The following is a 23,761-nucleotide window of genomic DNA, read 5'->3' on the forward strand; positions in this document are numbered from 1 at the left end:
AAAATCTGTGATGGGAAGTGAAGTCAGAGAGATTGAGTGATAAACAGGAAAATGGAACAAGGCAGGGTTAATGTGTAGTGAGGCGTACCAGGGAACAAACACTGCTTCTCAGTCCCTCGACATCTCAATGTCCTATCAGAGCAGTCGGGGAAATCTCTGGCTGGGCTTCAGTTCAAAGGAAAAGCATTGCCCACATCTCTGCCTTACCTGCTGTACGGTTCCAACCTTTCCTGCAAAACATAAACAAAATCTGGGTCCAAAGAATGGTTCTGATCTGAAGTTTCTGAGAAATGATTCCAGTGGTGAAGTGTCTCTTTGAGAGGCTGTCGTTCCAGTTTCTGCTGAGTTACACTGGGACCTGGTGGGGGGGTGGGGGGAGGAGGGAGACTAGGGAATGGAGAATGACATCAGCAACTGATTATCCCATTTGTACGGGTCACCCTATAACTGGCAAGTTGTGCGAATGTGGAATATTTTTTATCATTCATGAATTTCTTTGCTGAATTATCCTTTTCACAATCCACAGGAAGTGAGAAGCAGCCTGCAGAGAAACATTACCAATGGCAGATTAAGGATGGGAAAGGATGGAATGACATCAAATGCGACCACATAATCGAGGCCCAGTACTCACTGCCTGTGACAAAAGGCATCAAACTTTACAACTCAAGATATGGGTGAGTGGCTAAAACTTACCGCAGTTTATCAAAGCAGATAGTGGAGGGTGCGAGGGGATAAATTGTAGTTGAGGAACAGTCACTAAATTAGACATCCGTGTGTATGTGATTTGGCCAAGATCCAACTATCTTCAGTGGCTTCATCAAAGACCTTGGGTGGGATTTTCCTGGTCCGTCCCACAGCATGTTTGGTGGCGGTAGCCCATCATTGGATGGTGGCAGGATTTTCCAGTCCCGTAGCTGCCAATGGGGTTTCCCATTGTTCGCACCCGCCATTGCCGGTAGGCAGGACTGGCAGATCACTGGGAATGGCTGGGAAAATCTGGCGTTTGTCTCAACCATAAGTTTACTGGTGTCACAAGTAGGCTTACATTATCACTGCAATGAAATTATTGTGAAAATTCCCCAGTCGCCACACTCCTGTTCGGGGACACTGAGGGAGAATTTAGCACGGCCAATGCACCTAACCAGCACGTCTTTCGGACTGTGGGAGGAAACCGGAACACCGGAAGGAAATCCATGCAGACACAGGGAGAACATGCAAACTCCAGACAGTGACCCGAGCAGGAATCGAACTGGGGTCCTTGGCGCTGTGAGACAGCGATGCTAACCCACTGTGCCACTCATAGGTCAGAAGTGAGATTATTTTCTGAATAATGTTCCGGCAAAGGCTGTTCATGTCACAAAGGAAAGATGCAAGACTTTGGTCTCATTCCCGATTGCAGTGATAAAGTAGTGAGATGCAGAAACATGGATAGTAGGGATTCTTGTTGCGAAAATTGAGTGGTTACATTTTAACTTTTACACAGACTAAGGGAAGAAGAACCACTTGAGTCCCAAAGCCAGTGATGTTTTCAATGTATTTGGAACGATTTTTTGGAATAATGTATTCTTCAACCAATAAGACAACATGCCTTCAAAGATTCACTCAATAATGTAACCGTGACCTTCATAGGATAGAATTTGAAATTGGGTTTGATAGGGAGAAGGGTGATTCACAAATCATAACTTACGTTCAACTAAGGGTTATTTTTGAAGAGATGAGCCAGGAATTGCCCACAATAACCTAGGCAGAATTATTCAAAGATAGAATAATCGGTGAGTCAACCAGCTGGGCATTTCACCGGGCAGGGAAATCCACAGATTCACAACCCTTTGTGTGAAGAAGTTACAAGAACATAAGAAATAGGAGCAGGAGTAGGCCATCTAGCCCTTCGAGCCTGCCCCGCCATTCAATAAGATCATGGCTGATCTGTTCCTCCTCAACTCAGTCCTAAATCTGCACCTCCTTATTTTGAGGCCATGCCCCCTAGTTCTAGTTTCTCCCGCCAGTGGAAACCTTCCCTGCTTCTATCGTATCTATTCCCTTTATAATTTTATGTGTTTTTATAAGATCTTCCCCTCATTGTTCTGAATTCCAATGAGTATAGACCCAGTCTACTCAGTCTCTCCTCAGAAGCCAACACTCCCAACTCCGGAATGAACGCAGGATCTGAATCTCCTCTGCACCCCCTCCAGTGCCAGTATATCCTTTCTCAAGTAAGGAGACCAAAACTGTCCACAGTACTCCAGGTGTGGCCTCACCAGCACCTTATATTCCTGCAACATAACCTCGCTGATTTTAAACTCCATCCCTCTAGCAATGAAGGACAAAATTCCATTTCCATGAAGAAAAGTAGATGAGAAATTGTTGACCAATCTTAGGAAGGTGTGCTGTCAATTGTATTACTTCCATTCTTGGTGATGACCAGTAACGAATAGCATGAAGTTGTTTACACATGGATTTTTTTTGTATTTATTAATGGGACATGGGCGTCGCTGGCTGGGCCAGCATTTATTGCCTATCCCTAGTCGCCCTTGAACTGAGTGGTTTGCGAGGCCATTTCTGAGGGCAGTTGAGAGTCAACTGCATTGCTGTGGCACTGGGGTCACATGTAGGCCAGACCGGGTAAGGACAGCAGATTTCCTTCCCTAAAGGACATTAGTGAACCAAATGGGTTTTTCCGACAATCGGCCATGGTTTCATGGTCATCGGAGGATTCTTAATTCCAGATTGTTTTTCATTCATGGATGGATTGATAAAAGATAAACAAAGAAGGGGATATTAATAAATTGATTCCAAAGGAACCTGAGGCAATACATAACAATTTGAGTGAAATAAAGTTTCTTGAGATAGGGAATGCATTATCAGCAAGGCCGTGGGAGCTGATTGAGAGAGACATAGGGAGGAATTTTCCTTTCCCACCCACTACGGGAATATTAGTATGCGGGACAGGACCATGCAAAGATCCGTTGACTTTGGGTGGGAATTTCCCATCTGGGATGAGTGCAGCCAGAAAATCTCACCCTAGATTCCAAAGATAACTTCCGAAAGGGAATTGGATAAAAACTCAAAGGAAAAACATCACAGGGTGAATGGGAAAGAGCAGGGTCATGGGATTGGACGTTGGATAGCTTGTGAACTGTTCATTTATTTGAGGAGAAGGTCTTCTTTCTCCTCCTGGGTCCCTCCCCAGCTGAAAAGGAGCAGTTCATTAGATACCACTGGGTTTGTGCCTTAATACATCTCTCCAAAGGGAAGGCCTTTCCTTGGCACCATCTTCTATTGGCACAAGTGAGATTGAAAAGGGGTAACTGTGCATTGCCTCACTGTGAGGGGCTGAGCTGAAATTTGCTGGATGATGTTTAATGAAGGCAATAGAGATCTTATCCATCAGATTTTCCACTGGATCAAGGACCCCAGGAAAGCGGTGGCTACAGTCGGTGTACACAAGGCTTAGGACACAGGCAGGGGTGAATGTTGGTATGAGGGGTTTCACGTGGTCAGGTTGTAGGGGAAGGGATTGGCTCTTAGGCCTCCTCCCTTCTCAATACTGGTTCCCTTGATCAGGTAGAAGGTGGTGGGATCACTACCTGCCACCCTCCCACATATCTAAATGCCCACCACTAAGTTAGTCATGAGGGAGAGCATGAAATCCACCCACAGGGGCAGTTAGCCAATGTACTGTACAGTGCTTACCTTCAGTGAATGTTCTGTGCTTTTCAGTATGATCTCAATAGATTTCAATAAGATGCAAGTCCGTGGAAAGGATCTCCAAGTTCAGCGTAAGACCTTTGCTAACTTGGCAGGGAACGATGAATGGCTTTGGTATTATCGCTGTAAGCACAAATGGAAAAAATTTTCAGCCAAGGTAAGAGAACAGCTTTCCCTCGTGCTAACTACAGAATCATATTTAACTTTGAAATTACCCAGCCATGACTGAGACCCTTATCCGTTTGTTGGTCTCTTCCAACCTCAGCTTCTCCAACACTCTCTGGCCCTCCTTTATGGACCCAATACAAATACCAAGTCTAACAGTAATATCGCCTGCGCCCCATCCCAAACTAAGTCCTCTCTGCTGTATTTCTATGTTTGCTTTATACAATCAATCTCTCACGGGACCAGTAAACTAATCTTGGGTTTGGTTCATTTGATTGCTCAACACAGACTTACTATAAAGATTCAACAGCTATTGTTAACAGGAGCTGCAGTTCCTTCACACCATGTGCCAGTAGGTAGAACATAGAACATAGAACACTACAGCACAAACAGGCCCTTCGGCCCACGAGTTGCGCCAATCACATCAACACCTATCTATAACCCCCAATCCCATAAAACCCCATATACTCATCCAGAAGTCTTTTAAAAGACCCCAGCGAGTTCGCCTCCACCACCACTGACGGCAGCCGATTCCATTCACTCACCACCCTCTGAGTGAAAAACTTACCCCTAACATCACTTCTGTACTTTCCTCCCCGCACATTAAATCTGTGTCCTCTCGTAGCGACCATTTCAACCCGGGGAAATAGCCTCTGAGAATCCACCCTATCTATTCCTCTCAACATTTTATAAACCTCTATCAGGTCGCCTCTCAACCTTCGTCTCTCCAGGGAAAAGAGACCCAGTTCCCTCAACCTAACTTCATAAGGCATGCCTCCCAGTCCAGGCAACATCCTTGTAAATCTCCTCTGTACCCTTTCAATAGCTTCTACGTCTTTCCTATAGTGAGGCGACGAGAACTGCGCACAGTACTCCAAATGAGGCCTGACAAGGGTCTTATAAAGTTGCAGCATTACCTCCCGACTCCTAAACTCAATCCCTCGATTAATGAATGTCTCCTGGAGATGGCATCGGAAAGTTTTGCCAATTCTTTCTGTTCGAGATCATTTTTCCCCCAGATCCTACTGTTTCTTGCATCATCCATTTTCATGATGATCTAGACCCTCTACCCTGGAGCTTCCTGCCGGCATTCCATTCACTCTGTCCAATCTTGCTCACTTACACCACCAAGGTAGAGCCAGGCTGCTCAATAGCAAAACCCAGGAGCACCTCTTCAGACAAAGAGTAAATAAAGGCTGGAATTCAGTCTCCTGCCTTTATCCCTCGTCACTCACCGCCCCCGCCCCCCCCACCCCCACCCACACCCACCCTCACTCCCAACCAAAAGAAAAGTTGTGAATGCTGAGGGTTGAAGTGATCTTTTCAAGATTAGACTGATGGATTTCTGTTAGGAAGGGTATTTAGGAGCAAAGGGTTCAGCTTCAGGTCAGCGATGGTTAAATGCCAGTTCTGTAAAAGGGTCATTTGGAACAAAACATTAACTCTGTTTCCACGGATGCTGCCGGACTTGCTGAGTTTACCCAGCATCTTCCGGACTTATTTCAGATTTTCAGCATTTTGCTTTTATCATTTAGTTAAATGCCAAAATGCATTCAAAGGGCCAAATGGCCTCCTCCCATCTTTCATCTTCTCAATGTTGTTCTGGGCTGCACCTAATTGGTGATCATCAGAGCTGGTGCTTTTGCTGTTAATTAGTGTCATTAATCAATGCCTCTCTGTTAACAGGGTAAGACCATCGGAAGCGCTGATATTGAAAGTCAATATCAAAAAGACAGACGTAGATCCATCCAGATGACATTCAATCACAAATCCTACAAGATCTGCTTCCACAGTAAGTCCTGTGAAGCTCCACCTGATAGATATATTGTTTATGCTTTCAACCTAAACGGGAAGGTCTAAACAGGATTTCCAAATGTACATTGATAAAGTTAATGGGCTGTTCAGACTCACTGGCATATTCGATATCACATGGGGACAGTAAAGTTCTACATGGAAAGTTTTAAGTGCTCTCTCACTTCAAGTTATTGAGTTCGGTAACATGTTGACATATAATCATATGAGGTAGAATTTTTCCATTGACTGGGAGAGGGTACACCCAACCCAGGAGACCATTAATTTGTGAGTGATGTCTGACATGGCCTCCTGGTGGAATGTCTCAGTCAGTGGGCACAGACGTAGCTGGCAGTACATCCACTGATTCTCTGAGTTGATTTGATTTATTATTGTCACACGTATTGGTATACAGCGCACTATACAGACAAAACATACCATTCACAGAGCAGGAAAGGAGAGAGCGCAGAATGTAGTGTTACAGTCACAACTAGGGTGTGGAGAAAGATGAACTGAGTGCATTCAAAACTCTGGTGGCAGCAGGGCAGAAGCTTGAGTCGGTTGGTAGGTGACCTCAGACATTTTCCCAACTGAAGAAGGTGAAAGAGAGAATGTCTGGGGTGGGTGAGGTCCTTGATTATCCCGGCTGCTCCTCCGAGGCAGCGGGAAGTGTAGACAGAGTCAATGGAAGGGAGGCTGGTTTGAGTGATGGACTGGACTTTGTTCATGACCCTTCATTGTTCCTTGCAGTCTTGGGCAGAGCAGGAGCCCATACCAAGCTGTGATATGACAGAAAAAAATCCTTTCTATGGCGCGTCTGTAAAAGCTGGTGAGACTGACAATAACAGGGGCAGTTGAGGGAGTTTAAAACCTAAGTGACAATAATTGAATGTTGCCATGAGACTGAAGGGCCGTGGATGTCGTCTACATGGATTTTAGTGAAGCGTTTGATAAGGTCTCTCATGGCAGGCTGGTGTAAAAGGTTAAATCTCGAACGTGAACGAGCTAGATGGGTACAGAACTGCCTTGGCCATAGAAGACAGAGGGTAGCAGTGGAGGGGTCTTTTTCTGATTGGAGGTCTGTGACTAGTGGTGTTCCACAGGGCTCTGTACTGGGACCTCTGCTGTTTGTGATATATATAAATGATTTGGAAGAAGATGTGGCTGTCTGATTAGTAAGTTTGCGAACGGCACTAAGATTGCTGGAGTTGCAGATAGTGATGAACATTGTCGGAGAATACAGCAGGATATCGATAGGCTGGAAAATTGGGCAGAGAAATGGCAGATGGAATTTAATCCAGATAAATGCAAAGTGATGCATTTTGATAGATCTAATGTAGGGGGGAGCTGTACAATAAATGGCAGAACCACCAGGAGTATAGACACACAGAGGGATCTGGGTGTGCAAGTCCACAGATCCTTAAAGGTGGCAGCACAGGTGGAAAAGGTGGTGAACAAGGCACATAACCCCATACATTTACCCTAGCTAGTTCCCCTGACACTAAGGGGCAATTTAGCATGGCCGATCCACCTAATCCACACATCTTTGCACTGTGGGAGGAAACCAGAGCACCTGGAGGAAACCCATGCAGACATGGGGAGAATGTGCAAACTCCACTCAGACAGTGACTCAAGGTTGGAATTGAACCCAGGTCCCTGGTGCTGTGAGGCAGCAGTGCTAACCGCTGTGCCACCCATGCCAGGGTGTACCAGCAGTGATCAAACTACCTGGACATGACCGGAGGCCAATGCTACAGAAGGGTTTGCCTCTCAAGGGAAGCAGTGATAATCCTTGGCCAGATGATTGGTCAGAGATGGTCTCCAATTCTGCGGGGGGGGAACAGCCATTGCCTGTGGTTCTGGGACTAATCACTGTGCCAAGAGGTTAGCACTGCTGCCTCACGGCACCAGGGACCCGAGTTCAATTCTTGTCACTGTCTGTGTGGAGTCTGCGCATTCTCTCTGTGTCTGCGTGGGTTTCCTCCGGGTGCTCCGGTTTCCTCCTAGAGTCCAAAAGACACGCTGGTTAGGTGCATTGACCTGAACAGGCACCAGAGTGTGATGACTAGGGGATTTTCACAGTAACGTCATTGCAGTGTTAATGCAGGCCTACTTGTGGCACTAATAAATTAACTTTAAACTTATAAGCTTTCTCTTCCGATTTCCTGAGAAGCAATTATCTTGTCTCTCTCTAGATATGATACAGATCAACTTGGCATCAGGGACAAAGAGAAGACTCAAACGCAGACCAAAGTTACAAAGAACAATGAGCGCAGAACACAGGTTAGCAGCGCGAGACAACACTGAGAAACAAAACACATGAATTTAAGTACCTTGACATTCCAAAGTGCACCATAGCCAATCAAATAGCTGTGTAATGTATCCACTGTTATTAGGAAATGAGGCAGTTTGCACACAGCACAGCCTCACAGAGACATACAAACATGAGCATCCATTCTACTGAAAATGATTGAGGTATCTCAGTGTACATGTGCACAGCTCCCTGAAAGTTGGCACCCAGGTTGATAAGGTTGTTGAGAAGGCGTACGGTGTGTTAGCTTTTATTGGTAGAGGGATTGAATTTCGGAGCCGTGAGGTCATGTTACAACTGTACAAAACTCTGGTGCGGCCGCACTTGGAGTATTGTGTACAGTTCTGGTCGCCACATTATAAGAAAGATGTGGAGGCATTGGAAAGGGTGCAGAGGAGGTTTACCAGGATGTTGCCTGGTATGGCGGGAAGGTCTTATGAGGAAAGGCTGAGGGACTTGAGGTTATTTTCATGAGAGAGAAGAAGGTTACGAGGTGACCTAATTGAGGCATACAAGATGATCAAAGGATTGGATAGGGTGGACAGTGAGAGCCTTTTCCCTCGGATGGTGATGGCTAACACAAGGGGACATAGCTTTAAATTAAGGGGTGGTAATTATAGGACGGATGTCAGAGGTAGGTTCTTTACTCAGAGGGTAGTAAGGGCATGGAATGCCCTGCCTGCAGCAGTTGTGGACTCGCCAACTTTAAGGGCGTTCAAATGGTCAGTGGATAGGCATATGGATAACACTGGAATAGTTTAGGTTAGAGGGTCATTAGATTGGTTCCACTGGTCGGCACAACATCGAGGGCCGAAGGGCCTGTACTGCGCTGGAATGTTCTATGTTCTATGTTCTATAAATACCAGTGGAACCAATCTAGTGAGTCAGGGTTTTGGGGAGAACTCCTTTGCTCTTCTTTACAATTGTGACTGTGAGATCTTGTCCTTCCACCTGAGAGGACAGGACGGACCTTCACTTACACCTCTGACAGTGCAGCACTCCCTCGGTACTCACGCTCAGAGTATTAACCTGGATTGTGTGCTCAGCTGTGTGGAATGAGACGTTGACTCTGAGGCAGGAGGTGCTCTCCACCAGTCTGCAGCTGAGAATGAGACAAACCTTTTCTGCTGGGAAAAGAATTAAAGCAATTCCATTCTTCAATGGTCAAAATCTCTGCCACCTTCCTTTTTACCATATCCACACCCCCTTCCCCCAACCTCCAGACCTGTCCTCCAATGTTCAGTAACATCAGTGTCCTATCTCCCCTTAAAGAAACAAGAATCACATTCCCTACCTGCCATTCCCACCCCCAGCAACACTACTCACCTCAACCCCAGCAAAAAGAAAATCTCCACCCATTTGAGATAGCGTAGTGGCACAGTAGTTAGCACTGCTGCCTCACGGGACCCGGGTTTGATTCCAGCCTTGGGTCACTGTTTGTGTGGAGTTTGCACGTTCTCCCCTTCTCTGTGTGGGTTTCCTCCCACCATCCAAAGGTGTGCTGGTTAGATGGATTGGCCATGCTAAATTGCCCACTAGTGTCCCAGGATGTGTAGGTTAGGGGACTTAGCAGGGTAAGTGCATGAGGTTACAGGAAAAGGCCTGGGTAAAATGCCCCGTTGGAGAGTTGGTGCAGACTCTATGGGCTGAATGGCCTCCTTCTCTACTGTATTGTGAAGATCTCTTCCCCAACACTCACGAACCTCCCAAAACCCATTCTGTGTAAAATGCTGACAGTGTGTGATCCATGATGTGGAGATGCCAGCGTTGGACTGGGGTGGGCACAGTAAGAAGTCTCACAACACCGGGTTAAAGTCCAGCAGGTTTATTTGGAATCACGAGCTTTCAGAGCACCGCTCCTTCATCAGGACTCACCTGAGAAAGAAGTGTTGCTCCGAAAGTCCATAGCTCCAAATAAACCTGTTGGACTTTAACCTGATGTTGAGACTTCTTACGGGGATCCACGTGCAGTATAAACACTGCGTGGACGCATTGTGTTACAAGGTCTGTTTTAGTGTCATAAATTCTCAAATCGTCCGAGTTCCAGCAGCCACATTCTCTCCCGCTCATTCAACCTTCCCACCATTTAATCATCAAATCTCAGGATGATTCAGCATTAGAGGTGACCATTCGGAATATTATGCTGATATTGATTCTCTCGTCAAACCACCAAAGACATGTTTCTTTCCTCTCCTTTCCATTTTTGCCTTGGCTTTATCTTAACCAGTTTAAAAGGGAATAGTCTCTTTGATGTCTTCTTTGTAGCCTCGATTTCAGTTGTTGTGTGAGGTGGTTATGTTGACCTTATATAAAACACTGGTTCAGCTTCACCTGGAATATTGCGTCCTGAGCACCACAGTTTAGGAAGGAAGTGAAGGAATTAGAGGCAGTGTGGAAACCATTCAGGGTTGAGGAACTTCAGTTACATAGATTGGAGAAGTTAGGATTGTTTCTCTCAGAGAAGGGAATGTTGAGAGGAGAATTGAGAGAGCTGCTGAAAATCCTGAGGGTCTGGATAGAGAAGATAGGGAGAAACTGTTTCACGCAGTGAGTGGTTAGGATGTGGAATGTGCTGTCCGAGAGTGTGGTGGAGGCAGGTTGAATCGAGACTTTCAAGAAGGAATTGGATAATTGTCTGGAAAGGAAGAATGTGCTGGATTACTGGGAGAGTGACACCAAGTCAATTGCTCCTCTGGAGAGCCAGCATAGGCGTGAGGGACCAAATGGCCTCCTCATATATTGTAACCATTCTCTGATTCAGTGGAAAATTCCAATGGAATCTGCTTCCGCTCCACTTTCAGACAATTCATTCCAGATCACAACTGGCTCAGTCCTTTAGTCAATCAGATTAAATTTGTGACCTCTGGTTAATGACCCTTCTGCCCCACAAACAATTTCTCCTTATTTATTCTTATCATGGCACCTCAGAATTGTGAATAGCTGTATTAAATTTCCTCTTGAGCTGCCTGTTTGAAGTGTTATGGTTCAGGTCAGAAACTTCAAAGTGTTTTATGGAGCCCATCTGGATCATAAGTTTTGAATCTTGAATTTGGTTCGGATAAACATGAGATGTTTCACTTCATGTGTGATTCAAATGACCCACTAGGGAGCTTTTATCAAACGAATTTTAATTAAGAATATAGTTCTCCTTCCACATTGACATCATCTAAGACTGTGAGCTGCAGAGATAATGATTTAAAAAAAAACAATCTCTTAAAGGGACACTAATGTCACAAAAGAAACACAAATGTCAGTTTCTCCAGGTGAGGTACATAACTGACGTGCCTCATTCTTGGCACCATTCCAGTAGATCTCCTGGCATCTTCTTTAGGGGGCCCTAAAGACATCCTTCTTAAAATACGGTGCCAAGGTTTGAACACAATAATTCAGCTGGGACCAAACCAGAATTTCTTCTTTAACAGTTGAGCCTAGTTTGCTTGGTTTTATATTTGCTGACTCTAATTATAAAGTCCAGAAACCCTTGGACCTTCAGAATACCCTCCTCAGCTTGTACTCACTGATTTCCATTGCTTTCTTTTCCCTTTTCTCAACACAATGAGTTTGAAATCTTCATCTTGACTTAGTCAACTCCAGCCAGGATGTCACTGCCGCAGGCCTTTGCAGTGTTCCACAGGCCTGTGTGTCAATGCTGGCTCTTTCTTCACTAGTTTAAGGTGGGATTTATTTTCCGGTTTTTAGCGGGAGGTCCATCGCTGGCAGTATTCTAAAGTCTGAGTTTTTTTGCTGTGTTATGTTTAGTCTTTCGGACTCAATGAGTCATTTGAACTTCTCCGGGCAACACCAGCAATACAAGTGGCAGTTTTCAGGAAAACATGACAATTGGCATGACTACAAAAGACTGGTAAGTAACTGTTCACAGAGTCATAGTGGTTTACAGCATGGAAACAGGCCCTTCGGCCCAACCTGTCCATGCCGCCCTTAGTTTTTTAAACGCCTAAGCTAATCCCAATTACCTGCATTTGGCCCATGTCCATCTACACCCATCATACCCATCTATCTAAATGCTTTTTAAAAGATAAAGTTGTACTCGCCTCTACTACTGCCTCTGGCAGCTTGTTCCAGACACTCACCACCCTCTGTGTGAACAAATTGCCCCCCTGAACACTTTTGTATCTCTCCCTTCTCATCTTAAACCTATGTCCTCTAGTTTTAGACTCCCCTACCTTTGGGAAAAGATATTGACTATCTACCTTGTCTATGACCCTCATTATTTTATAGACCTCTATAAAGTGACCCCTAAGCTCCTACGTTCCAGAGAAAAAGTCCCATTCTATTCAGTTTCTTCTTATAACTCAATCCATCAAGTCCCGGTAGCATCCTAGTAAATCTTTTCTGCACTCGTTCTAGTTTAATAATATCCTTTCTATAATAGGGTGACCAGAACTGTACACAGTATTCCAAGTGTGGCCTTACCAATGTCTTCTACAACTTCAACAAGACGTCCCAACTCCTGTATTCAATGTCCTGACCGATGAAACCAAGCATGCTGAATGCCTTCTTCACCACTCTGTCCACCTGTGACTCCACTTTCAAGGAGCTATGAACATGTATCTCTAGATCTCTTTGTTCTGTAACTCTCCCCAACGCTCTACCATTAACTGAGTAAGTCCTGTCCTGTCTCAATCTACCAAAATGCATCACCTCACATTTGTCTAAATTAAACTCCATCTGCCATTCATCAGCCCACTGGCCTGATTGATTAAGATCCTGTTGCACTTGGGGATAGCTTTCTTCACTGTCCACTATGCCACCAATCTTTGTGTCATCTGCAAACTTACTAACCAGGCCTCCTACATTCTTATTCAAATCATTAATATAAATGATAAATAACAGTGGACCCAGCACTGATCCCTGAGGCACACCGCTGGCCACAGGCCTCCAGTTTGAAAAACTACTCTCCACAACCACTCTCTGGCTTTTGTCAAGAAGCCAATTTTGTATCCATTTAGAGACCTCACCCTGGAACAACCTACCAAGCAGTACCTTGTCAAAGGCCTTGCTAAAATCCATGTAGACAACATCAACTGCACTGCCCTCATCTAACTATCTTGGTTACCCCTTCAAAAAAAACTCAATTAAATTTGTGAGACATGATTTTCCACTCACAAAGCTATGCTGACTGTCCCTAATCAGTCCATGCATTTCTAAATGTCTGTAGATCCTGTCTCTCAAAACACCTTCCAACAATTTACCCACCACAGATGTGAGGCTCACTGGCCTGTAGTTTCCAGGCTTTTCCCTGCAGCCGTTTTTAAACAAAGGCACAACATTTGCCAATCTCCTATCTTCAGGCACCTCACCCCGTGACTATCAATGATTCAAATACCTCGGCTAGGGAACCCACAATTTCCTCCTCAGCCTCCCACAATGTCCTGGGATACACTGAAGAACATAAAAACATAAGAAATAGGAGCAGGAGTAGGCCATCTAGCCCTTCGAGCCTGCCCTGCCATTCATCGGGTCCCAGGGATTTATCTACCTTTAAGACTTCCAGCACCTCCTGCTCTGTAATATGTACACTCTTCAAGACATCACTGTTTATTTCCCCAAGTTTCCCAACATCCATGCTTTTCTCAACAGTAAATACTGATGAGAAATATTCATTTATCTCACCCATCTCTTGTGGATCTGCACATAGGTGACCTTGTTGATCCTTAACTGTTCTGTGATCAAAGTTTGTGTTTTATGAAGCTTATGATTAAAAAGAGCTGAAACGTAGTCTACAGATACACTCATACAAAACATACTAACTAGGAGCAGCAGGAGGCCATTCAGTTCCTCGAGCCTGCTCTGTCTTTCATGGCTGACCTGTTTGTGTTTCAAATTCCACATTCTAATCCACCCCCGATATTCTGACAGGAATCCACCCACAGTAAGAATGTGCCTTGCCCTACAGATGCCGCAGCTGCTCTGTGTATATTTAGCGCCATTGGAATGTGATATGTCAGCCAAAGTTGGTGATGTACAGGTTCAACCAGGGACTGGGAAAATATCCAATAGTCCTCACCCAAATGCCGAATCTCAGTCCTACCAGGCACTCCCCCCCCACCTCCTCACACCCTCCAACATTGTGAGCCATACGGGCTGGAAATTGACACAAAGTACCCAGGTTTCAGAAGAATGAGGGGAGATCTCATTGAGACGTATAAGATGATGAATGGGATGGATAGGATAGAGGTGGAGAGACTCTTCCCGCTCAGAAAGGACAGTAGGACTAGGGGGCACAGCCTCAAGATAAAGGGGGGGCGGTTTAGAACGGAGTTGAGGAAGAACTTCTTCACTCAAAGGGTGGTGAATCTCTGGAATTCTCTGCCCGTTGAAGTGGTGGAGGCTGCCTCGCTAAATATTTTTAAGACGCGGGTTGATGGGTTTTTGATAAGAGAGGGGATTAAGGGTTATGGGGAGAGGGCGGGAATGTGGAACTGAGCCATGACAGATCAGCCATGATCTTATTGAATGACGGGGCAGGCTCGAAGGGCCAGATGGCCTACTCCTGCTCCTATTTCTTATGTTCTTATGTTCTTTTCTTGATGTGTACAGGTGATGGTATGGCCTCCTGTGCTTGGACAGTTAGTCACCATGAGTTTGTCCACTCTGATGGTTGACAAATGATAGCTGTTTCTCAGATCTTAATCCCACTGAGACGCAATGAAATCCACCAATAGTAGCCAATGACTAACCGACCAATCATAAGGGAGGTAAGCCTGTACCCTCCCCAAACATTTCCATTTAAGCGTCTGATCAGACCAGGTAGATATTGGAGAGTTTTTAGAAGTGGGAGGAACTGATTGGCTAGCTAACCAGAATGAAGCAGAGCAGGTTAAGCGAGGTGGGCCAATCTTGCACAATATTAGTAACATAAAGGTCGTGGCAGTTAAAGGACTTTTTAATGTTGCGTGTTTTCTGACTTTCCCGATATCCAACAGAAAGGAACAAACGCACAATCCTCAGTGAGCAGTGAAGAGATTGAAGCTGAATACTTGAAGAACCAATCAGGCTGTATGACCTTCTTTATTAATAATGACAGATTCCAACTGGACTTCCCGGGTAAGTGGTCTTGGGAATGCCAAACGCTTCAACTAAATGATGTTTCTATGATGTAACCTCATCTGTTTTAAAATTAATTTACGGGATCTGGGCGCCTCTGGCTTGACTAACATTTATTGGCCCCTCCTTAATTGCTGTTCAAAAGGTGATCGTGAGCTGTCTCCTTAAATGGCTGCAGTCGAAGGTGTAGGTACATCCACCGTGCTGTTAGGGAGGGAGTTCCAGGATTTTGATGCAGCGACATTGAAGAACGGTGATATATTTCCCAGATAAGATGATGAGTGGTTTGGGGGGGGACTTGCAGACAGTAGAATTCCCAAGTACCTGCTGCTCTTGTCCTTCTAGATGGTAGAGGTCATGGGTTTGACAGGTGCTGCTTAAGGAACATTGATGAGTTCCTGCTGTGTATCTTGTAGATGGGACACATGTCTATCACTGTTTGTTGGTAGTGGAGGGTTTGAATGCTTGAGGAAGCAATCAAGTGGACCTCTTTGTCTTGAACGGTGTTAAGTTTCTTGTTGGAGCTGCACTCGTCCAGGCAAGTGGGGAGTATTCCATCACTCTCCTAACTTGTGCCTTGTGGAGTCTTTGGAGAGTCAAAAGGTGAGTTCCTGTCTGCAGGATTCCAAGCCTTCAACCTGCTGTGGTAGCCACAGTATTTATAAGGATGGTCCAGTTCAGTTTTCTCAAGGATGGGCAATAAAAATGCTGACCTAGCCAATGTCAGCCAGATCACAGAAAAGGGAAAAAAAGATATTGACCTCAGAACTACACCATTCTGTCATCCTGCATGAATAGGCTGATACCGGAGATGAGGGGGTTGGACTATGAAGAGAGACAAAATAGACTGGGTCTGTACTCGTTGGAGTTTAGAAGGCTGAGGGGGGATCTTCTAGAGACGTATAAGATAATGAAAGGGATGGATAGGGTAGAGGTAGAGAGATTCTTCCCGCTTAGAAAGGATAATAGGACTAGAGGGCACAGCCTCAAGATAAGGGGGGGCAGTTTAGATCGGAGTTGAGGAGGAACTTCTTCAGTCAAAGGGTGGTGAATCTCTGGAATTCTCTGCCCGTTGAAGTGGTGGAGGCTACCTCGCTAAATATATTTAAGTCACGGGTAGATAGGTTTTTGGTAGACAAGGGAATTAAGGGTTATGGGGAGAGGGCGGGAATGTGGAACTGAGCCACGGCAGATCAGCCATGATCTTATTGAATGGCGGGGCAGGCTCGAAGGGCTAGATGGCCTACTCCTGCTCCTATTTCTTATGTTCTTATGAATTCCCTCACTGATTTGAATAAAAACCTTTCTGGTCATTTCAAAGTCTGAAATACAAAATGTAACCACATAACTAATATCTTGTTTGAATTATAGAGTCATAGATTCATAGAGGTTTACAGCATGGAAACAGGCCCTTCGGCCCAACTTGTCCATGCCACCCTTTTTTTTAAAAACCTCTAAGCTAATCCCAATTGCCCACATTTGGCCCATATCCCTCTACATCCATCGTACCCATGTAACTATCTAAATGCTTTTTAAAAGATAAAATTGTACCCACCTCTACTACTACCTCTGGCAGCTTGTTCCAGACACTCACCACCCTCTGTGTGAAAAAATTGCCCCTCTGGACATTTTTGTATCTCTCCCCTCTCACCTTAAACCCATGCCCTCTAATTTTAGACTCCACTACTTTTGAGAAAAGATATTGACTATCTACTTTGTCTGTGCCTCTCATTATGTTATAGACCTCTATAAGGTCACCCCTCAACATCTTACACTCCAGAGGAAAACAGTCCCAGTCTATTCAGCCTCTCCTTATAACTCAATCCATCAAGTCCCGGTAGCATCCTAGTAAGTCTTTTCTGATTGAAATATCTCTGCTTAGGGGACCTGCAATTTCCTCCCTGGCCTCCCACAATGTCCTGGGATACGCTTCATCAGGTCCCAGGATTAATCTACCTTGATGCGTTATAAGACTTCCAGCACCTTCTTCTCTGTAATATGAATTATTTCTTATCAATTTCAAAAACTTCAATCTCAGAAGGTTGGATGTTTATCTGCAATGTAGAGCAGATGAGAAATAAATCATCCTCCCCTTTCACATCTTCCTGATTTTTACTTCTGTAGAAGTTGGTGAAAATTAATTTAAACCACACGGCAGTCACTGTGTCTTGGTGGTGGAGGGTTTGAATGTTTGTGGATGTGGTGTCAATCAAGCGGGCTGCTTTGTCCTGGATGGTACCAAACTTCTTGAGTGTTGTTGGAGCTGCACCCATTCAGACAAGTGGAGAGTTTTCCATCACACTCCTGGCTTGTGCCTTGTAGATGATGGACAGGCTTTGGGGAGTGAGGAAGTAAGGGAGAAAGGACCCCACATACCCTGGACATTCTCTCTTCCACCTTCTTCCTTCAGGAAAAAAATACAAAAGTCTGAGGTCACATACCAACCAGCTCAAGCACAGCTTCTCCCCTGCTGCTGTCAGACTTTTGAATGGACTTACCTTGCATTAAGTTGATCTTTCTCTACATCCTAGCTATGACTGTAACACTACATTCTGCACTGTCTCATTTCCTTTTCTATGAACGGCATGTTTTGTCTGTATAGCCTGCAAGAAACAATACTTTTCATTGTATGTTAATACATGTGACAATAAAAAATCTAATCAAATCAACTCAAATCAAATCAAAGTGAGTTACTCACCACAGAATTCCCAGCCTCTGACTTGCTCTGGTAGCCGTGATGTGGAGATGCCGGCGTTGGACTGGGGTAAACACAGTAAGAAGTCTGACAACACCAGGTTTAAGTCCAACCGATTTATTTGATAGTAGAAAGCTTGTGAGTTTACTATCGAATAAATCGGTTGGACTTAAACCTGGTGTTGTCAGACTTCTTACTCTGGTAGCCACAGTATTTCTGCGGCCGGTCCAGTTCAGTTTCTGGTCAATGGTAAGCCCCCCAGGATGTTGGTAAGCCCCCCAGGATGTTGAAAGTCGGGGATCAGCTGTGGTAATATCATTAAGTGTCAAGGATTTGTTGGTTAGATTCCTCCTTGTCAGAGAAAGCCATTGCCTGTTATTTGTGTGGCACAAATGTTCATTTCAGTTTGAATTTTAAAGTTTTTGATCCAGTTTGAATGTTTTAATGATCTTGTTTTAATCTTTCAGCCATGAAGCAGACGAATCTGTCCACTGGTGCAACACGCTGTGTTCGCCGGATTTCCCTGTTTCTGTAAGCTGCATTTAAACAGGTGCCTGTGTCAACCTAGCAGTGGAAAAGGTGCTTTACGACAATAATTGATGATGCAGCTTTGAGTAACAGTCAGACTTCTCTACCGATACCCGTGCTGAATAATGGACATTAGTATTTGCTAATTACTTTTGAAATCTTAAAACTGCCAAACTTCTGGCACTGCCTTCCTTGACCTTATGCAATAAAAAACATCTCTTGAAAAATTATTTAAAAATCTAGCTGGGAAATCTTGGGGTGGGGATAAGAAACAAGGTGCCTTTATTTCAGACAAAATCAGGGAATGTCTCTGATTTCCTGTCCACTGTTTACTCTGAAAAAGAGACACTTGTACAAGTTTACGCACTGACTACACTTCCAGCAAGTAGAGATTGGCTTTCAAACACAATGGGGAGTTCTTGAAGGAGTTCTCAAGAATCAATTCCTTTATCTTTTGTTTAGGACATTCCTTAAAACTTATCTTTTTGACTAAACTACAGGCCTCATGTCCTAATGTTTCCTTATATGATTAATTCTCATCAGATTGTGCCTCTGAGAAGCTCCGTGGGACTTTAGGCAATATTAAAGATATAATATGAAAATGTAAAGTTATTATTGAGTGCAGTGTTTACAACAATAAAGGAAAGAGTTACATGCAGAGTAAACTTAGATTGGCATTTATTGACGGGGTTAAAATTGAGTGATAGTTGAGCTGCTGTCTGTCCAGTGGTTGGAGTGCTAGCCTCAGTCTCCATGAACTCCCTGCAGTATCAGTGGGTTAAATAGCCGCTAAGCCAGCAACTTTGCATCTCTAAAGGACATTGATGAACAATAACCTCGAAACCTCCTGGTCATTTCCAGATGTTTTAAACTATATTCAGTTTCTCAAACTGCCAAAGGGAGATTAGAACTAAGCTATTAATCTAAACCTGTGGATTATTAGCCCAACGACATAACCATAATCCTATTCTATCCCAATGTTCTTAGCCTGAGACTGTTGTGGGGTGAATGGTGGGCTGGTCTATAGGTGGCTCAAAGCAAAAATATATATTAGCACCAAAGGTTTAAGAGATAGGTAATGATATCAGGAATGTAATCGCTGACTTTTGTGTTAAATTAGTCCTCATCTTTTTGTGCAATGTTGGTGTTTTATATGTGAATAAACTTGAAATGAAATCGTGTTGTTGTTCTTGTACCACTGTCTCTGTAATACACAGCATCATAAAACACTACAGCACAGAAACAGCCCCACCTTCCTGTATCAGCTCCCATATCCTGTAAATTAGCCCCTTTCAATATCCTGTTGCCTTTTGGACATCCTGCTGCAATCAGCTTCACTATTCTTGCAAGTAGAGCCTTCCAAATCTTAACACTGTGCAAAAACATTCCCTCCTATTTACCCTCTATTTTTTGGCAATGATTTTAAACCCTGGATCTCTGGTTACTGACCCACTTGATATATTTGCAAGATGCTGCAAAACTGCAATTAAAAATTCTTTGGAATTCCCACTCCAAATATAAATCTGACAGTCCCCGTTAGATCCATCTGTCAAGTTTAATGTTCATTTCACTGAGCAAGTCTGTAATGTCAAAGATAAACAGCAGAGAGGCCAATCAGCCCAACACTATGTTGATGCTAGCTCTCCAACAGGAACTATCCCCACATTGATTCGTATTTTTACTTCTCAAATAGTCATCCAATTTCTTCTTGTATGATATCAAATGAGGAGGCATGCGGTGGCAGCGAAATACCTCGAATAAAAGATTCATACCATGAATTTCCTCAGAGGCTGCTCTTACTCAGTAAACTGAGCCAGTAATCCATAAGAACATAAGAAATAGGAGCAGGAGTAGGCCATCTAGCCCTTCAAGCCTGCCCCGCCATTCAATAAGATCATGGCTGATCTGTCGTGGCTCAGTTCCACTTTCCTGCTTTCTCCCCATAACCCTTAATTCCCTTGTCTGTCAAAAACCTATCTACCCATGACTTAAATATATTTAGCAGCCTCCACCACTTCAACGGGCAGAGAATTCCAGAGATTCACCACCCTTTGAGTGAAAAAGTTCCTCCTCAACTCTGACCTAAACTGCCCCCCCCCTTATCTTGAGGCTGTGCCCTCTAGTCCTGCCATCCTTTCTAAGTGGGAAGAATCTTTCTCCTCTACCCTATCCATCCCCTTCATTATCTTACATGTCTCTATAAGATCCCCCCTCATCCTTCTAAACTACAACGAGTACAGACCCAGTCTGTTTAGTCTCTCTTCATAGTCCAACCCCCTCATCTCCGGTATCAGCCTAGTAAACCTCCTCTGCACTCCCTCCAAGGCCAAAATATCCTTCCGCAAGTGCGGCGACCAAAACTGCACACAGTACTCCAGCTGCACAGTAATCCAACAGAAACTCGGCCTGAGTGCACAGATGGATCTATCACTAAAATTGGCATTGTGAAATTCTATCAATACTTGTTCTGTGTAAACTCTGGGACTGATCTCCATTACCTGAGGAGGTTGGAGACAAATTTTTCCTGAGCATTTGTTCAACTAACTGTGCTCTTGGTTATCTCTGTTTTCATGGTCCATGATTCATACGAGCATCCTCTCACCCCCACACCATCTCTCCATCAACACACACCCTCCTGTTATTCCTCTTTCGTGTTTATATCCAGCTCCCTCTTAACTGTATGCATTTTATTCACTTCAATCACTCTCTGTGGGAATGAGCTCCACATTCTCACCACTCTCTGGGTGAAAATGTCCCTCCTGAAATTCTCCTTCGAATTTAAAGGTAAAGTTTATTTATTAGTCGCAAATGGGCTTACAATATTTTTACTGTATGTTGATACATGTGACAATAATAAATCAAAAAAAATACTGCAATGAAGTTACTGTGAAAATCCCCCAGTCGCCGGCACCTGTTTGGGTACACTGAGGGAGAATTTAGCATGGCCAATGCACCCTAACTATCACATCTTTGGACTGTGGGAGGAAACCAGAAGATCGGAGGAAACCCATGCAGACATGGGGAGAACTTGCAAACGCTACACAGTGACACAAGCTGGAAATTGGGCCCCTGGCACTGTGAGGCAGATAGTAGTCATGATGTGGAGATGCCGGTGTTGGACTGGGGTAAATACAACGGTCTCAACCAGGATCTTGGGTTCTTGTTGCACTATCTGTAACCCCCATGACTTGCCTGGGTTTGCAAAATCTCACTTACTGTACTGTCTGGAGACAATACACATCTCTTTAACCTGTGTTTAATGCTGTTTCCACTCACATTGTCGGCCACTTTAAGACTTGAATAGCAGGTTAGGTGTAAAGACTCGCATACTAGTCAGTAATCTGTAAACTGTCTGTGCTGTTATAAGCTGTCTGAGGCCAGAACTCTCCATTCATCTCCATTCACAAAGGGGCAAACCCCAAAAGCTTGTGAGTTTACTATCAAATAAATGGGTTGGCCTTTAACCTGCTGTTGTCAGACTTCTTACTGTGAGGCAGCAGGGCTAACCCACTCTGCCAGGCTTTTGTGATTATATTTTTCTGAGGGTAAGAACAGCCTGGAAAGTAAATAACAGGTGACCAGTGAGCCTTGGCAATGGTGAGAGTTCAGGAAATGGTGTCTCAACGAAATGAATCTAAGCCTCCGTGTGGGTGAAGGGGGGTGGATTCCGTGACAAAACTCAGGAAGGAAGAAGCTTTTTAATAACGTCATTCATTTCACTCTGATCCACTCGACAACAGCGAACTGGCTTTTCCAAAGACTCTGCAAATTGTACACTCAGCAAGAATCCCAGTGAGGTCAGGAGCAGCCGGCCCTTTAACCCACACCCCACAAGGAGCAGAAATGAAACTGATCTCAGGAAGCGGAGAATAGGAAAGTGAAAGTAACTTGGAACCGTCTCTTGGTCAGAACTCCCGGCAATTCCTGGATTAATGGAACGTTATTTCAGCTCAGAAGGTATGGAGAACATTGGGTGAATTTGGTGATTTGGGATTGTGAGAACAACATGTAAGAGGTGCTCAGTTTGAGATGAGCCAAATCTCAGCTCCAGCCCATTGAATTATAATATGGGAAAATGGGATTCTCCCGAACCTCCGGCAACAAACTCCCTCTCGCTGGAATTCCGGCTCTCAGCTTGTTCCTTACAGTCTGACCCCGCTTTGCTGAAACAGAAGCCTGGGAGAGGGAGCTGGCTGTCTGCCTCAGGTCCCACTCCAGGACCTGGTGAGCAGGGGAGGCGCGTCCATTGTTTAACCAGGTATTAAAAAGTAAAAATACAGTTTATTTATTAGGTACAAGTAAGGCTTACATTAACACTGCAATGAAGTTACTGTGAAATACCCCTGGTCGCCACACTCCGGCACCTGTTTGGGTCAATGCACCTCTTTCAGACACTGGGGGGTGGGGGGGTGAGAATGAGTCAGCCTCACTGCAGAAAGCTACAACAAGCAATTACATAGGAACATAAGAAATAGGAGCAGGAGTAGGCCATCTAGCCCTTCGAGCCTGCCCCGCCATTCAACAAGATCATGGCTGATCTGTCGTGGCTCAGTTCCACATTCCCGCCCTCTCCCCATAACCCTTAATCCCCTCTCTTATCAAAAACCCATCAACCCGCTTCTTAAAAATATTTAGCGAGGCAGCCTCCACCACTTCAACGGGCAGAGAATTCCAGAGATTCACCACCCTTTGAGTGAAGAAGTTCCTCCTCAACTCCGTTCTAAACCGCCCCCCCTTTATCTTGAGGCTGTGCCCCCTAGTCCTACTGTCCTTTCTGAGCGGGAAGAGTCTCTCCACCTCTATCCTACCCATCCCATTCATCATCTTATATGTCTCAATGAGATCTCCCCTCATTCTTCTAAACTCTAACGAGTACAAGCCTAGTTTATTTAATTACAACTATTCCCAACATAATCCAATGGGAATCTGTGGTCACTGTACCTGGAGAAGGATAATGGGTTAATCCATCGAATCTCTAAAGTGCAGAGGTAGGCCATTCAGCCCATCGGGTCTGCACCAACCCGCCGAAAGATAATGTTACACAAACCCTGCCATCCATCTCCATAATCCTGAGCATGTACCACGGCCAGTCCACCAAACGGCTTGGGACGCTGAGGGAGAATGTAGCAAAGCCAGTCCACCTAACCCACATATCTCGGGGGGGAAACCAGAGCACCCAGAGAAACCCATGTAGACATGGGGAGAACATGCCAACTCCACACAGGTAGTCACCCGAGGCCAGAATTAAACCCGTTCCCTGGTGCTGTGAGGCAGCAGCACTGTGCCACCATACACCCAGATCAACAAGCATTGGGGAGCTGGGGGGATTTGGAGCTGGTGCTAGTAGCTGTTGAAACCTTCAGCTTTGAAATTCTTTAAAAACCTCTTCAAAAATACTCACCAAACTCATCGTCACCTCCGCTAATGTTTCCTTCTGTGATTGGCTGTTAAGTTTTGTTTGATAACATTCCAGCGAAACGCCTCGTGACGGAGAA

The 23,761-nt window shown here is 44.7% G+C and overlaps 1 protein-coding gene across 1 annotated transcript in view; it reads left to right on the forward strand.

Moving 5' to 3' along the window:
* LOC145344388 (uncharacterized) overlaps nt 1-23,761 on the forward strand; it is a 68,762-nt gene that overhangs the window by 22,177 nt on the left and 22,824 nt on the right. The window contains exons 4-9 of the mRNA XM_080191516.1: nt 527-674; nt 3,721-3,865; nt 5,560-5,665; nt 7,860-7,947; nt 11,735-11,837; nt 14,923-15,043. Coding sequence (XP_080047642.1) covers nt 527-674; nt 3,721-3,865; nt 5,560-5,665; nt 7,860-7,947; nt 11,735-11,837; nt 14,923-15,043 — 711 coding nt within the window. The remainder of the gene's footprint in view (nt 1-526; nt 675-3,720; nt 3,866-5,559; nt 5,666-7,859; nt 7,948-11,734; nt 11,838-14,922; nt 15,044-23,761) is intronic.

Source organism: Carcharhinus amblyrhynchos, chromosome 6 (assembly GCF_965287045.1).
Source record: "Carcharhinus amblyrhynchos chromosome 6, sCarAmb.v2.hapA, whole genome shotgun sequence".
NCBI classification, from domain to species: domain Eukaryota; kingdom Metazoa; phylum Chordata; class Chondrichthyes; order Carcharhiniformes; family Carcharhinidae; genus Carcharhinus; species Carcharhinus amblyrhynchos.